General features: G+C 47.2%; 1 protein-coding gene across 1 annotated transcript in view; it reads left to right on the top strand.

Annotated features, from left to right (window-relative positions):
- Positions 1-6,887: 6,887 nt before the first annotated feature.
- The window catches only part of SIAH3 (siah E3 ubiquitin protein ligase family member 3), a gene marked incomplete at its 3' end in the record, with an annotated part of 73,247 nt that continues 64,947 nt past the window's right edge, over positions 6,888-15,187 (top strand). The window contains exon 1 of the mRNA XM_082859171.1: positions 6,888-7,124. Coding sequence (XP_082715297.1) covers positions 6,990-7,124 — 135 coding nt within the window. The 5' untranslated portion in view covers positions 6,888-6,989. The remainder of the gene's footprint in view (positions 7,125-15,187) is intronic.

Consider the following 15,187-nt stretch of genomic DNA (forward strand, 5'->3'; position numbering starts at 1 on the left):
AGTTGGTACTGGCTGTTAGCATGAGACATTAGTTCCTTTCCATATAGGCCTCTCCAGAGGGCTAGCTGAATGTCTTCATGACATGAAATCTGGCCCCAGAGCAAGTGATCCAAGAGAACAATGGGGAAACTGCAATTCCTTTGATGATCTAGCTTCAAAAATCACACATCATCATTTCCACACTTCATCAGAAGTAAGTCATCAAGTCTGGTTCACGTTCAAGGGGAGAGAGATTAGGCTCCACTTTCTGAAGGTGGTGATATATTTTTAAACCACTACAGACACTACCACCAGCAATACATGTGCTAAAGGTAGTTAAATTTTTTGAACTTCTTTCTGTCTTTGGAGTACATTTTACTAAGGATTTATAGTCATCTTACTGTGTTCCAAAGTAACTTAAAATTGTCTTTTCTGTGTGCATATGCCACCAACTTGTCAAATGGTTGATTTGTTTTATTTTGGTTTTGACTTTTGAAGATTTCTTTTTTATTTTTGTTTTATAATTTTATAAAATAATTTCAGGGTTTTGAAGTCCAACTACAGAACAAGATATATTCCGAGAAGTCTAGCTTTACTTTTGTCTCCTCTACCCTCTTCCCTTCTCGCCCCTATAAGTAACTTTGCTGTTAATTTTTATTTTTGTTTCGTTGGGGTTTTTTTGCGGTACACAGGCCTCTCACTGTCGTGGCCTCTCCCACTGTGAAGCACAGGCTCCGGACGCGCAGGCTCAGCGGCCATGGCTCACGGGCCCAGCCACTCCGCGGCATGTGGGATCTTCCCGGATCGGGGCACAAACCCGTGTCCCCTGCATCGGCAGGCGGACTCTCAACCACTGCCCCCCAGGGAAGCCCTGTTGTTAGTTTTTAATTCATTCTTCCATTTTTAAAACATAAATAACAAATAAACAGATATCCCCCATTCTAAGATAAATATTTTCATGTTATGCACAAAATTCTTCACATTACTTTTTTTTAATCTACCAAGATAACCTGAATTCATTGCTTAGCAGTATTTGGCGATAACTGTCATTTCTTTTTATGGTTAATTGTCACCATTTGATAAATGTATACAGTTTATTCAACCAGTCCCCTATGGAGGGATAATGTGGCGGTTTCTAGTCTTGTACTATTACAAATAGTGCCACAGTGAATAGCTTTATGCATACGTCTTTCTATACTTTTTCCAGAAACCTATTTTTACAGCTATAATTTATTCCATGCTGTGGCTAGATGTATCTTAAATTACTTAAGTCTACTTAAATAATGTTGGACACATAGGTTCTTTCTATTATTTCCAGTAGTATAAGTGATACAGCAATGAACATCCTCATACTTAAATATTTGTTGACATTTCTGTTTATATCATAAGAACAGATTTCTAGATATTTATTTAGTAGGTCAAAGTTTATGGACCTTCTTAGGCAGTTAATGCATATTGTCAGATTGTTTTCAAGAAAAGGGTACAACAAGTATACACTCTCAGAGGCAGTAAATCTCAGTATCTGGCACTGCAGAAATCTGGGGTCAAATCCTACCTTTACCGTTTACTAGTTAGGTAACCGTGGACAAGTTAGTATTCCTGAGCCACAGCTTTCTTGCCTGGAAACGAGAAGAATATCTGATGGGGTTACTGTGAAAAGGAAAATAAGATATTTGACTGTAGATATACTTGACTACAAAGGCCAACTATTTAGCATAGTGCCTGATATCTACAAAGCAGTTAAATGTTTGTTATTATTATTCACATCATCAGCAGAGGACAATGTCCTTCTCAATGAAGATTCATCAGTCCTGGTTATTATTGTTTAAAAATAAAAAGTGCCAATTTGACACATAAAAGATGCCATCTTGTTTTTTTTGTTTGTTTGTTTTGTTTTGTTTTGTTTTGTGGTACGCGGGCCTCTCACTGTTGTGGCCTCTCCCGTTGCTGAGCACAGGCTCCAGACGCGCAGGCCCAGCGGCCATGGCTCACGGGCCCAGTCGCTCCGCGGCATGTGGGATCTTCCCGGACCGGGGCATGAACCCGTGTCCCCTGCATCGGCAGGCGGACTCTCTGCCACTGCGCCACCAGGGAAGCCCAAAGATGCCATCTTGTTTTAATGCATTTCTTTGATTTCTAGTTCTATTGAACATCTACCATTCATTTATGAATTTTTAAATTTCTTTTTCTGTGTACTCTGTTTATATCCTCTGTCTATCTTGTTTTACATAATTTTAGTTCTTTAAAATGATATACAAGAGTTCTTTATTAGGAATACAAATCTTTTGCTGTCATAATTGCTGCAAATATATCCCTCAGTATTTTGCGTTTTTTCAATGTCAGTTGTCAGACATTATTTTTTTTTTAATTAATTTATTTGTTTATTTATTTATTTATGGCCGCATTGGGTCTTCGTTGCTGCGCGTGGGCCTTCTTTAGTTGTGGCGGGCAGGGGCTACTCTTCGTTGCGGTGCACGGGCTTCTCATTGCAGTGGCCTCTCTTGTTGCGGAGCACGGGCTCCAGGCGCACAGGCTTCAGTTGTGGCTTGCGGGCTCTAGAGCACAACCTCAGTAGTTTTGGCACATGGGCTTAGTTGCTCCGTGGCATGTGGGATCTTCCTGGACCAGGGATCGAACCCGTGTCCCCTGCATTGGCAGGCGGATTCCCAACCACTGTGCCACCAGGGAAGCCCAGACATTATTTTGACATAGAGTTTAACATTTTATGTAACCAAGTATTTTTCTTTGTGATTACTTCAATAAACTTTTAAAATCTTTATGAATACTTCACTACTTCAAAGTTCAATTATATGCTCATTCACATGTTATTTCAGTATAATTGGGGCATATACCTTACATACAGAAAAGGGCATTGATCATAAGTTCACAGCCTAAAGAATTTCCACCCAACAGATATATCCATTGTATTGTTTTCTAGGGCTGCCATAACAAAGTACCACAAACTGGGTGGCTTCAACAGCATAAATCTATTGTCTTGACAGTGCTGGAGACATCTCAGAAGTCTGATGTCAACGTGTCAGCAGGGTGGGTTCCTCCTGGAGGCTATGAGGGAGAATCTTTTCCATGCCTCTCCCTTGGCTTCTGGTGGTTTGCTGGTCATCTCTGGTGTTCCTCAGCTTATAGATGTACTGTCCCGATCTCTGTCTTCACGTTCATGTGGCATCCTCCCTGTGTGTATATCTCTACATCAAAATTCTCCCTTTTTAGATGAGCACTAGTCATATTGGATTAAAGCCCACACGAATGACCTCATGTTAACTTGATGACCTCTGTAATGACCCTATTTCCAAATAAGGTCACATTCTGAGGCACTGGGGATTAGGGCTTCAGCATATCTGTTTTCAGGAAAACAAGTCAATCCACAATATTCATGAAACTAGAACACAGATCAAGAAACAGAATCTACCTAGCTTTCTAAAACCTACCCCATGTCCCCTTCGGTCGTGACCCCTTGCCAGGGTTACCACTCTCCCGATCTCCTGCCCCGTGGATAACCTATTCTATGTTCCTGAACTTCATATAAATGGAATCACACAACACGTATTCTTTTGCATGTGGCTTCTCTACCTCAAAACTGTATCTGTGAGATCCATCCATGTTATTGCCTTGCTGCACGTAGCAGTAGTTTATTCTATTTTTTTATGTAGTATTTAACAGAGGAAGGAAGAAAACAATGTAATTTATCCATCTTATTTTTGATAGATACTTAGGTTGTTTCTAGTTTTTATCTATTGTGACTACAGTTGCTATGAAACTATATTATGAATACATTGCAATGAAAATCCTAGTACCAGTTTTTTGCTAAGCACGCGCTCACACCTCTGTTGGGTATATGGAGTGGGCTTTCTGGGTCATAGGGTACCCATGTGTTTGGCTTTACTAGATGCTTCCAACCAGCTTTCCAAAGTGGTTCCCAGCGGTGCATGAGGATTTTGGTTGTTCTATAGGCTCACCAGAACTTTGGGCTGCCTTGGACAAAAATTTTTTTGATGAGAAGATGATGATAATGATGATGACAATAGCTTCTCATTAAAGTTATTATGAAAACCAGTCATTGGGCTGGTTACTTTACTTATATTATCTCACTTCATCTTTAAACTACTTTACAAGGGAGTCATTAGCTTCCTTTTTACAGACAAACAAAACTAAGCGTCAGTAAGATTACATAATTTACCCAAAGTAACAGTAAGTAGCAATGTAGGCTTTCAGTCCAAATTTGTCTAATTACCAATCTCTGAGAATTGCTGGTCCAGATAAAATGGAAAGCTGGTTGCTCTGGAGGTGAACGGGAAGCATGAGAGGATTGGTGTGGCTACCGCAGAGGGGTAGTGGCAAGAGGCGAACACAGCTCTAAATCTCTACACGAAGGCTAGTTTGTGCCACTAGTTTTGGGGGACACTAACCATGAGCGTTTGTCATCAGGGTTAGCTTCAGACATTTCCCGACGGATGATTATTTTGAGGACTGATTCCGAGAACAGATGGGTATGCTTAATATTCGAAAGTAGACTGACGTAAACCAGTTTGGGGCTAGAGAGTAGGACAAAAGGTCAGGTCTGGGATTAAGGAAAAGCGTCCACAGTAGCAGGTCTGTGGCTCTGTTCTCACCACTGATGTCAACATGCACTCCTTAGCCCTTCAGCCCTCACTCCCAGACCCAGTGTCCAGGTAATACTGGGAACATCCACCCTTAAGAACATAGCAAGAGTCAAGTCTGCTCTTATCATGTCCTCTGCTTTTGAGACCCTGGAAGGTAGGGTGAATATTCACGGGGAAAAATATTTCGTGGAACAGGAAGGAAAAACATTCTGAACATAATCACTCTTCCACAAGACACTCAACAGACTCAAGTATTGAAAGGCTGCTTTGAATCAGGCACTGTGCTGGGCTCTTCCAGATACATCATCTTAGCCTTCACAATAACTTTGAGAGGGAAATAATTTGCTATTATCCCCATGTTACAGGCGTGGGAACTGAGCCTAAGTGAGGTTTTAAGAAACCTGTCTGAGGTTACCCAGAGGTAGAAACAAACAGCATAATAGTTCCACTCTAACAAAGGATGTGGAAAGAGGAAGTTCGGACCTTCTGAATTATGAACTGGTGGAGTATGGTCACTTTTATTTATTTCTTTTAAGGAAGGCAATAAAAGAATACTGAATGTTTTCCTGCTGAACTGCTGAAAGCTTGTTCTGGAAAATGAAAACTTTACAAAGAGAATTCTGGTATTGTAGGTCAGCAACTCTTATCTATGAACCATATTATGAATGGGTCCGGGGACTCATATCCTATAAAAGCATCATACAGATGAGGTTCTAATCAGTTCAAATGTTGTCATCTTCTAATTTTGTGCCAGTGCAATTATTCTAGAAAGTACGAAGTTTCCATTTTAAATGGTGCTTGGCTTATTTGTTTCTGAACACATTGGTTTGGTTTTAAACTCAAGTGAAAACCAACACCTGGGCTTTGTCCTGGTTTCAGGAAAACTGCGCATTTTTTCCCCCTATACTTTAATCAGAGGTTGGTTTAATTGCCTGACCAGGTCACAGATGTAGGTGTCCCAGGTGTGTGTACGCTTTGCCTACGTTACAACCCAAGTACTGTAGCTGGGCTGGAGCGAGAGCCATTCAGGAAGAAGCAATGGGCTCACACTCTGAGTGTAATTCACACCCAAGACTGACGCTCACAAGGGCTCACTGCGTCTGGGCTGGCTTCCCAGCGGAGAAACAACGGAAGAGAATGAGAAACACAACACATGCAATTCTGCTTTCGTCCCAAAGACTGACTAAGCCGTCAGAGCTTGTTCCCCCCAAACCCTAAGACTCCTCGTGTACTGCTCAGGAGCCTTCCTTCCAGAACCAGTGGATGGGCTTAGCACCTCTACCAGCCCAGTTCTGGAGAGAGAGGGAGTGCAGTCCGAGGACTGGAATGCCCTCTGCCTTCTCTAGCACAGAAATGTGCTGCTGGCATTTGCAGAGACAAGCAAATGATGTTGTATGTGTGCTCTTAACCTCTATTTTAACGTCTCCAACAATCTAGTGGTTAATTAGCAATTTGCTGCCCACCAATATGCAAATGAATGACAAGCAAAAGCCCTCCGCATCTGTAATTATTTTGCTGATTTACAAGTCACTCTCCTCTCTGTGTAGGTTTTTCTGTGTGTGTGCATTCATGCATCAGGGATTTCATTATTTTCAGAAGCATACTCCGTACACGTTTATGCTTTAATATTTTCAGGCTTCAGTAATTACAGTATTATAGATATACATACATTTTTTCCCCCTCAACTCCCAAAGCATTTATTTGTCAGGAATGCTTTTTCTCTGATAAAGAGAGGGGGCTGAAATCCAAACTGCAGAGAGAGTCGGAGCACAAGATTGAAAGATGCACGTTTCTGCTGTTGCCAAACCCTTATCTGGAATCGGAGGAGTCTTGTAATATTTGATTTTCTCCCAAGCAGCCCTGGTGAATCAAGCCGCGATCTGCGTTATCCATCTGCTTACTTTGGAGCAGGGTGTTTTACTATTTGGCGGTTTAAATGCTTTACGTTTTTGCCAGCGCGTTAAGAAAGCCTCTCATGTTAAATTAAGTCAATTAATAAATGGAGACACATTAAGCAATCAGTTTTGTCAGCCTACCTCCCCAGCATTATGTATGGTTGGCTGTAATCACAAGATAAATGCAATGTGCTGATCTATGGTAATGTTCAATAATACATTCTCCGCCAGGCTCAATTCATCAGGGAGTTTCGGTAGGGGAGGCATTTGTTATTGGCTGTCTCTGCACCTCAAGGATAACATTTCTGTCCTTTTGATTGGCCGCCTCACTGCTGCAAGATTCTAACCGTCTTATTTTGATGATGAATACGAAAGCACAGTAAGCCGGGCTGGAGCGTAGTGTCTCAGGGGCTGCGCTCCTTCCAGAGCCCAAGGACTTACAGCTTCCTCCGCTGCCTTGCTGTGCCAACAACCGCCCCCCCCCAAAAAAGTTGTGATGCTTTTCTTCACCCAGTGCTTTGGGGCTGTGTTAGATCTCATTCACCTCCGCTTTCAGCACTACAAGGCTAAACGGGTGTTCTCCGCCGCTGGGCAACTTGTCTGCGTTGTAAACCCCACGCACAACCTAAAGGTGAGTGGCTCTCTCTCGCTTGATGTTCCCGCGGCTTGGGTTCAAGTCCATCCTCCGGGGGCGTCTGTGACCTTCCCGCAGCGCGGGGAACTCGCGGCAAAGGCTGGTCCACTGGCGCCAGGACGGTGTTGGGTACCCGGCGCCGGTGCCTCGGGGCTCATTCTCCCTCTCTTGGTGGTTGGATGCTCTCGGCGACAGTGTGTTGTTTCCCCGACTGGCAAGAGCAACCGGAGTGAGAGTCTTCTTTTTTTTTTCCACGCTGTCAGCCTAGGAGTGGGGCGGAGGTCAGAAGTGAGGTCGGTGGACGGAGCAGGGGGCTTGCCCCTCTCTCTCCCAAATATTTGTGGGCAAGTGTTTAGGAGACAGGATTTGAAAAGTTACTCAAATCGCAGTCAGTCCCACGTGCTGCAAAGGCAGGCGAGCACACGGATTTAGGAAGCCCCTCTGGCTGCCGCTGAAGTAACTGGGGTCGGGGTGGAGGGACAGGAACCCCGAGGCAGGGATCTGGGAGTTGGGGAGAGGGCTCCTTCTTCAGAGTGTTTTCCCCTTGTGCTCAGGCTCCGCGTGAGTGGGGATCGGGGGGCGGGGATGTCGGGAGGAGTTTGTCTTCTTTCCTTCCTTCGAGCTAGATGCGCCCGGTGCGCGGAGGACAGGAGGGGCAGATTTGCTTCAAGAGTATCGAAATGAAACCAGCCCCGAGCTGCCACTGCCCGAATCACCGCAAGCGCTGCGGGTGCCTCTTTGCTGTGGCCGCCCGCCGGGCTGCGCTTCCGACGCCGCTGCCGCTGCGTTTGTGCCTTTAGGTCAATGCCCTTTAAGAGAACAGCCAAAATATGGGCTGGAGGGACCGCTTCACATCACCGCCAAGGCTGAGGGAAATGAATGCAGAGCCCCTGGCTAGGGGAGGCAGGGGAGACGGGAAGGTAGGGTGGGAGGGGCGGTGCGACGGCGCAGCTGAACTCCCCCCAGTGTGAAAGTCTGAGCCCAATGGGCTCTGTCCCCAAATAAACGATGAACTCGTTTGGGAGTTGCTTTCCTGTCCTCATTATACCCAAGGCAGAGTGACGGGGGAAGGGCACGTCTGCAGCTGAGCCACGGAAGAGTCTCTGGCAGAACAGCTCTGCCATTCTGGCCACTGCTGTTGGGCAGGAGATGTAGCGTGTTGCTCATCACTTTATAAACTCCTGCAGTCAGACTCTCTTCGGCTGAAGCCCTGCAGGCCAGTGCTGAAGGATGGCTCCCTGCAACACCCCCCCACCCCCGCTTCCGCACAATTCCTGGAAGTCCTCAGGAGGGACAGCTGCCTGGAGCCCCTGGGGCCATATGTCAAGGCCACTCCTGGATGGAGGGGTGATGCACTACTCTGGGACAGCTATGGTGCTCCTGACCTAGGAACCGGCTTTCCGCGGTACCCAAGCTGTGACTAATACCATCTCCCTCAACCACTCAGCCTCCCAATCCCAATCCCTCCTTCTCTCACTCTCTCTCTCCCTTTCTCCCTCCTCCCCTCCCCTCCTCTCTCTTCCCCTCATTCTCCTATTTTCTTTTCCCTTCATGGCTTACTTTTATAAATGAGAATTCACCGCCAGTCATCCTTGGCAAAGCGAGTGTATGATGTACCTATTAAAATATGATGCTGAATTCCATTTTATGGCCACTTTTGAGACTGCATTCAAACTCCCATTATTTTGTCGCTTTACATTAGTTAGTTTTCCCTGCGGCAAGAAATTCTGTTTATTCCTGTTTCGCATTTTAAAACCCTTACCCTTACAAATTTTTTATGAGACTTAGCATTTCCAAAGTTTGAGTTTGGATGGTTCGTTGGCTGCAGCAGGTGATGGAGGGGAAGAAGGGTGCTAAGATCTTGGTGTGGGGTGGAGTGAAAAGCATCTGTGTGTATGTTTCAGTGATGTCAGGCTGGATATTGACAGGTAGTCCTGCTGCCCGGACTCAGGAGTCCAGAGTCAGTGTCGGAGTCCTTGGGTCAGTGCTGACTAGCTGTGTGACCTTGAAGGACTCGATGTCTCTGAGCCTTCCCTCCCTCACCTTCAAAATGAACCTATGACTCTTTAGCCCGCCTCCTCCACGACTCTGTGAGGCTGAAAAAGAGATGATACTCAAGGTAGATGTGCTTTATAACGGTCTCCTCCGAAGAAAGATTACATTATCGTACATAATTTGTAGGGTTCCATTAGGAACTTCAAAAGTTATCACTTAAAGCCTTCAGCCGACTTAGTAACATAAAAATAGGTGACACGTGCTTTGAGAGGCTATTTCCCATGGCTCACTTCTTTACGTACATTCTCATTTGGCTTTTCATTTCCTATAAAAAGCCACTTAGAGAGTTTGCTCAGATGAGTGTCGCCGCAGATAAACAAATCAAATCGACGGCCGCTAATGTTACCAGGGGTTGCAGCAGGACACACAGGATTTACAGAGGCTGTACCAGGCGGAGACAGACCTCCGCATCCCAGGTTGCCCCTGGGGAGGTCTCATCCAGGCTCCAGGTGGCCCATCGGGTAAGTTTTACCTGCTTCTCAAACCTGAGGGCTAACAACCCTTTGGAGCTTATAAAGGAACAGTTCTCTAGGAGCATTGCTGCCCCATCACTGATATTTAAAAATGCATAAAACCTCGAAAGAAGTTGCTCCTTCTCAGCATTCCTTTCCATAGGCAGACCACAGAAGTATGCCTTAGATGTAATAAGCTGTGATCCACATAGGAAGAAAAATTCTTCTTTTAAAGAAAAAAAAAAAAAAAGCTGTGGCAACGTTAACCCAGAATAGCTATTGATCTGCGGTGCCTCCCCGCATTTTGTATGACAGGCTGGTACATAAAATGGTGACGAAGGACAGAGAGACTGCAACCTTGCTTTCAATTTTCTAGGTTGCATATTGCTACAGAGAGGGCTGGGAAGCCTGTGTTTTTCTTTGTGGGAGCATTTTTTGCACTTTGTCCTTTCCCGCGAATGCTAGCAGTACTTTACGACCTGAGGCAAGTGCTGAGTTATAATCAAAATTCACTTACTGAGCAGAGAAAATTGTGTATTTACCATGCTTCTACGGGTCACCTTCATTCTCAATTTTATTATGGCGATTACTCGGTAACCTGGATTCCTTCAAGCAACCTGATGCCTTTCCTTCTAAGTGGAAGGCAGAAGCCTTCCCGGGGAATGCAGACAACCCAGTTAAAGCCATTACACTCCTTAAGCCCACCCTGCTTTAAAGGGGTGTTTAGAGTCGCTGGCCTGGAATAGGAGGGTCTTCTGCTTCAAGAAGAATCCGTAGCAGAGCTGGCTCTGTGGACTGCAAACGGCACTCCGTGTTGCCCTGTGTCTGTCTGTCTGGCTCTGCCTACAGGGATGGCTCCTTAAAGGGACCCGGGCCCCCACTTCTCCTTCCCACCCCATGAAAAGGGACCACCAAGGAGCCGGTGACCTCGGCTGGCTGCCATCTGCTTCCCCATTCATGGAGGTCACTGAAATGTGGCCCACGGGCTGCAGGCTGGCACCGGGGAGGGTGCGGGCTCCTGGTCCTGATTCAGCACTGCTTTCTCCCTCGTGTCCTTTGCTTGTTTCCAAACCAAGAAAGTCTTTCTCTCCTGGCCCCTCTCCCATCGACACTCGCTGCTTGTACAATGCCCTGCCCCGGGCAGCCCTCCCTGCTTCTGTCCCATCCCCAGAGGTGCCCTTTGAGGGGTGACCTGGCCAGTCTCTGCACCCAGGCCTCTCCAGGGAAGGGTCTGTAGTGGCAGCCAGACCCCTCTGGGGTCAGTGCTCAGCGCTTCCCAAGCGGACAGGCGCTGAGCTGAGGCTGGCTGGGCGACTTCCTCCCTGTAGCCACAGAGCTTGATAAACGAGGTTCTGAAAGAAGTCTAGCAAAACACTTTCTGGCAGACTTCCAAAAGGCCCTCACCAGGGCCAATGTCATTGCTGAGACCCCCAGTGCCCTCCCCGGCACCCAGACCCGAGGGCAGAACCTCCCCATCTCTCCTGGGAGGCTATTCATACCTCCATCCAGCCGGTCCAGTCCCTGGAGCTCTTTTCGATTATTACCCGTTAACCTTGAGTTGACAGACAGACAGACACACACACACACACACACACACACACACTCACAGTCACGCACACACACACAGTGGGAAGGGCGTATGGGACAATGACGGCTTTAATTTGTGCCTGACAGATACTAAATCTAAAAATTAGGGCATTTTAGTACCATCACTTGAAGCATCCACGTGCCTTTCGTTCTAAGACCAACCCGTATGGATGAATGTGTTCTGAGTGATGGTGGAGCTGGTGGGCTGGGGACCATCAAAGGAGGGAGCTGAGGAGAGGCGGGGGGCAAGGGCAACCCTCACCTCTACCGTTCATGGGCTGATCTTTGGAGATCCCGCGCCTGCCCTGGGGCTTTCACTAACTCTGCTTGACACAGCATGGCAGGCAGCTGAAGGAACGCTAAAGACATGAACATCGTTTTTAGAGGTTTAGAGGTGGCCCTGGAGTATTCAGCCTGAATACCTAGTTTAAGGCAGTTAAAGGCTTCCGATAAGATTGTTTCATAGGCAGGGTGTGGGTTGCTCAGCTCCTCCCGACACAGCCATTGTCTGAGGGTCGCATCCCCAGTCTTCTGGACATTTCACCATCTTCCTTTGCTGCCGAGGCTGGAGGCTCTTCACAGCTCCAACAGCACCTTAGACGGGGGCGGGGGAAGGATGCGGGAGGAGCTGAGCTGGCTGTCCTCACTCTATGAGCTTTATTCTAAAGGCTTTCCCTTGCTGCCTCCTCCAGCCCTTGGGTTTCTGTGAATATTATGAGACACTCGACACTGTAGGCACAGAGCAGTCATGCGGCTTTTCTGGTTAATGGTGATTGCACACGAGGCTCCTGAGTCACGTAACTGGAGGCGCGAGCCCCGAGCAGCCGTTCGGTTAGCAGCGTGCTGGTGACGGGGAAGCAGGGGAGGCTGAAGCTGGCGCAGAGGTGATGTGAGCCCCTTGCCTCCGTACTGCATTTATCCGGCAGCCCCAGAGCAAATTTCGTGGCTCTCCCTTCACCATGGTCCCTCAAGCTGCAGGGACTGTTTGGAAGAAATGAGAAAACTGAGACTGAACACTTTTTTGAAATCCACAGAGAGGTCAGAGTTATTTGGATGGCTTTCCTGGGGCAAGGCAGAACGTTTCTCTAGCAATTAACAATAAGAAAAAAAAAAAATTAACTGTCTGGGATGGTATTTTACTCTTAGCAAAGTCATCTGGACTCAACCAACTCTGTTCCCCAAAGGGGAAAGGTGGCCTGTTTAGACACAAAGTACCACGTGGAAGGGGTTACCTGGAGAATGGAGCTCCGTTCTCTATGGCTCAGAGAGTGACGGGGAGAATGTCAGAACTGGGAGCCTGAACCGTCTTAGTTTACAGTTGAGGAAACGGAGGCCAGAGAGGGGAATGACTTGTATTCGGTTCCTACGGCTGCTGTAACAAATTACCACAAATGGGGCAGCTGAAAATCACAGTGATCTATTTCTCAGAGAAATCAGGAGGCTGGAAGTCCAAAATCAAGGTGTCAGCAGGGCCAGGCCTCTCCAAGGCTCCAAGGAAGAGTCTGTCCCTTGCCTCATCTGGCTTCTGAGAACTCCACGTGCTCTTGGGCTTGTGGCCACATCCCTCCAATCTCTGCCTCTGGGGTCACATGGCCTCCTTCTCTCCTTTGTGTGTACATCTTATAAGGATACAGGTTATTGCATTTAGGGCCTCCTTGGGTGATCCAGGATAAGCTTCTCATTGCAAGATCCTTAATTTAATCTCACCTTCGGTCATATAATATTCACTGTCTTGCTAGTTAAGGTAATATTCACAGGTTCCAGGCATTAGGATGTGAATCTATCTTTTCAACCCACTACTCAACTTTTGCAGAGTCAACCTATTTAGTGGCAGAATTTAGGAACCAGAAGTCGGCTCTCCTGATGTCAGGCCTAGATCCCCTGCACTGCCCCAGGCTGCCTTCCAATTAGCCCTAACTAAATATCCCTTGCACGCTGTGGAAGCAGAAAATTGCGGGGACCCCCCTTCCTGCACCCCATCAGGCCCAGGCCAGCAGTGTGACCCCATGGGCTGCACCACACACCCACCATCTCCCCTTTGTCAGATCCACATTTCAATTTGGGGCCTCTCCATCCTCCTTCCTTATTCCCCTTCCCCCTCCATAAATCTTCTTCCCTTTTCTTTACTGAATTATTCTAAAAACAGTATAATTAACATGGATGCATGCACATCATATTTAAAAATCAAATGGAAAGAGATACACTGTCAAAAGCATAGAGCATAGGGAATTCCCTGACGGTCTAGTGGTTAGGACTCCACGGTTTTACTGCTGAGGGCCTCGGTTCAATCCCTGGTCGGGGAACTAAGGTCCTGCAAGCCACGAGGCCAAAAAAAAAAAGCATAGCGCATTATATTTTGCCCTTAGTACATATTTTATAAATCCACCAGGTCAATATGGGGAGAAGCAGTGGGTGTAGGAAAAAAACATGGGCTTTGGGGCAGACAGGTCTGAATTCAAATCCAGCCTGTGCCATTGGCCGACGTGTGACTTTGAACAAATGACTTTGCCTCTCAGAGGCTCCATTTCCTCCTCTATAAAAAGGAGAAAAGAACGCCCACCTTGTGACCACCTAGATGGGTGGGATAGGGAGGGTGGGAGGGAGACACAAGAGGGAGGGGAATATGGGGATATAGGTATACGCATAGCTGATTCACTTTGTTATACAGCAGCAACTAACACACCATTGTAAAGCAATTATACTCCAATAAAGATGTTAAAAAAAAAAAAAGCCCACCTTCTATGGCCGCTGCAGGCGTAAATGAGTTCACAGAAGGAAAATGTCTACCACAGAGGAGAGAGTCGGTAAATAGTAGCAGTTATTGTCAACACGGGTCATTACGATAAAAACTAAAAGCCACTCCTGGGCAGTTAGAGTCAACTCCCCAAAACCCCACCTTCCGTCTTTCTCCGCCTCCCCTCCCTCCCGGCAGGCCTCGGTGCTTGCTGTTCCTTGGTATCTGTGAATTGCCCTTGGCCTTGAAGAGATTTTGAACGGAACAATTTCTTGCCTTACGTAAAAGTCAGATTTGTCCTTACTGCCTAACTTCAAAGAAAGCCCTGAACCCTGCTTGGGTTCTGAGCCCTGAAGTGCAATGGGAGAGGAGGGGCTGGGGCTGGGAGGACACGTGTGCCTGCGGTGGAACAGGGGCTGAGGACCTGGTGCCCGTCATCGGAGCCAGGAGCCGTGCGGATGAGGCCCCTTTTCCTCCCACCCCGGGAACGGGCCCTCGTGACTTACGCATGCTTTCTTTTCATTAGAGGCAGCTGACTAAGCACAGGGGCAAGCGGCCCTGTGAGGGGCACCTGATCCGGAGGGCGTGGGTCTGAGGCTGAGTGACACCGCTGAGAGATGCAGCAGGGTGGGGAGAGGTAGGTGGGCAAAAATTGCAAGCCCCCTGGGAGACTGGACATTTTCTCTCTGCCCTTCAGTTCATTCTGCCTTGAGGAAGTAGCTTCCCTCTGAGCCGGGCAGGATGAAGGGGGTTGATGCTTAATGGAGGATGCAGCCCCTGGCATCAAGGGCAGGCGAGGGGTGCTCTGACCTTTCTAAACCAAGAAAGAATTCCTGGATCCCACTGTCATCGGACACTTTTTAAAAAGCACGGAGGTAGGCCACAGGGCTGAGTTCCCTTACTCCATCCTGAGTTTCTACATACACACACACACACACACACACACACACACAAACACACACACACACACAGAGTCAGTGGAGGTTCTGAGATGCCAACCTGTTTGTACCCTGAGTGGTCTCTGAATAGCGCAAGATCACAGGGTACAGGGCTCCCCTGGTGGCACAGTGGTTAAGAATCCATCTGCCAACACAGGGGACACGGGTTCGATCCCTGGTCCGGGAAGATCCCACATGCCACGGAGCAACTAAGTCTGTGAGCCACAACTACTAAGCCTGCGCTCTAGAGCCTGTAAGCCACAACTACTGAGCCCACGTGCCACACTACTAAAG

Source organism: Leucopleurus acutus, assembly GCF_964270905.1.
Source record: "Leucopleurus acutus genome assembly, chromosome: 18".
In the NCBI taxonomy this organism is placed as follows: domain Eukaryota; kingdom Metazoa; phylum Chordata; class Mammalia; order Artiodactyla; family Delphinidae; genus Leucopleurus; species Leucopleurus acutus.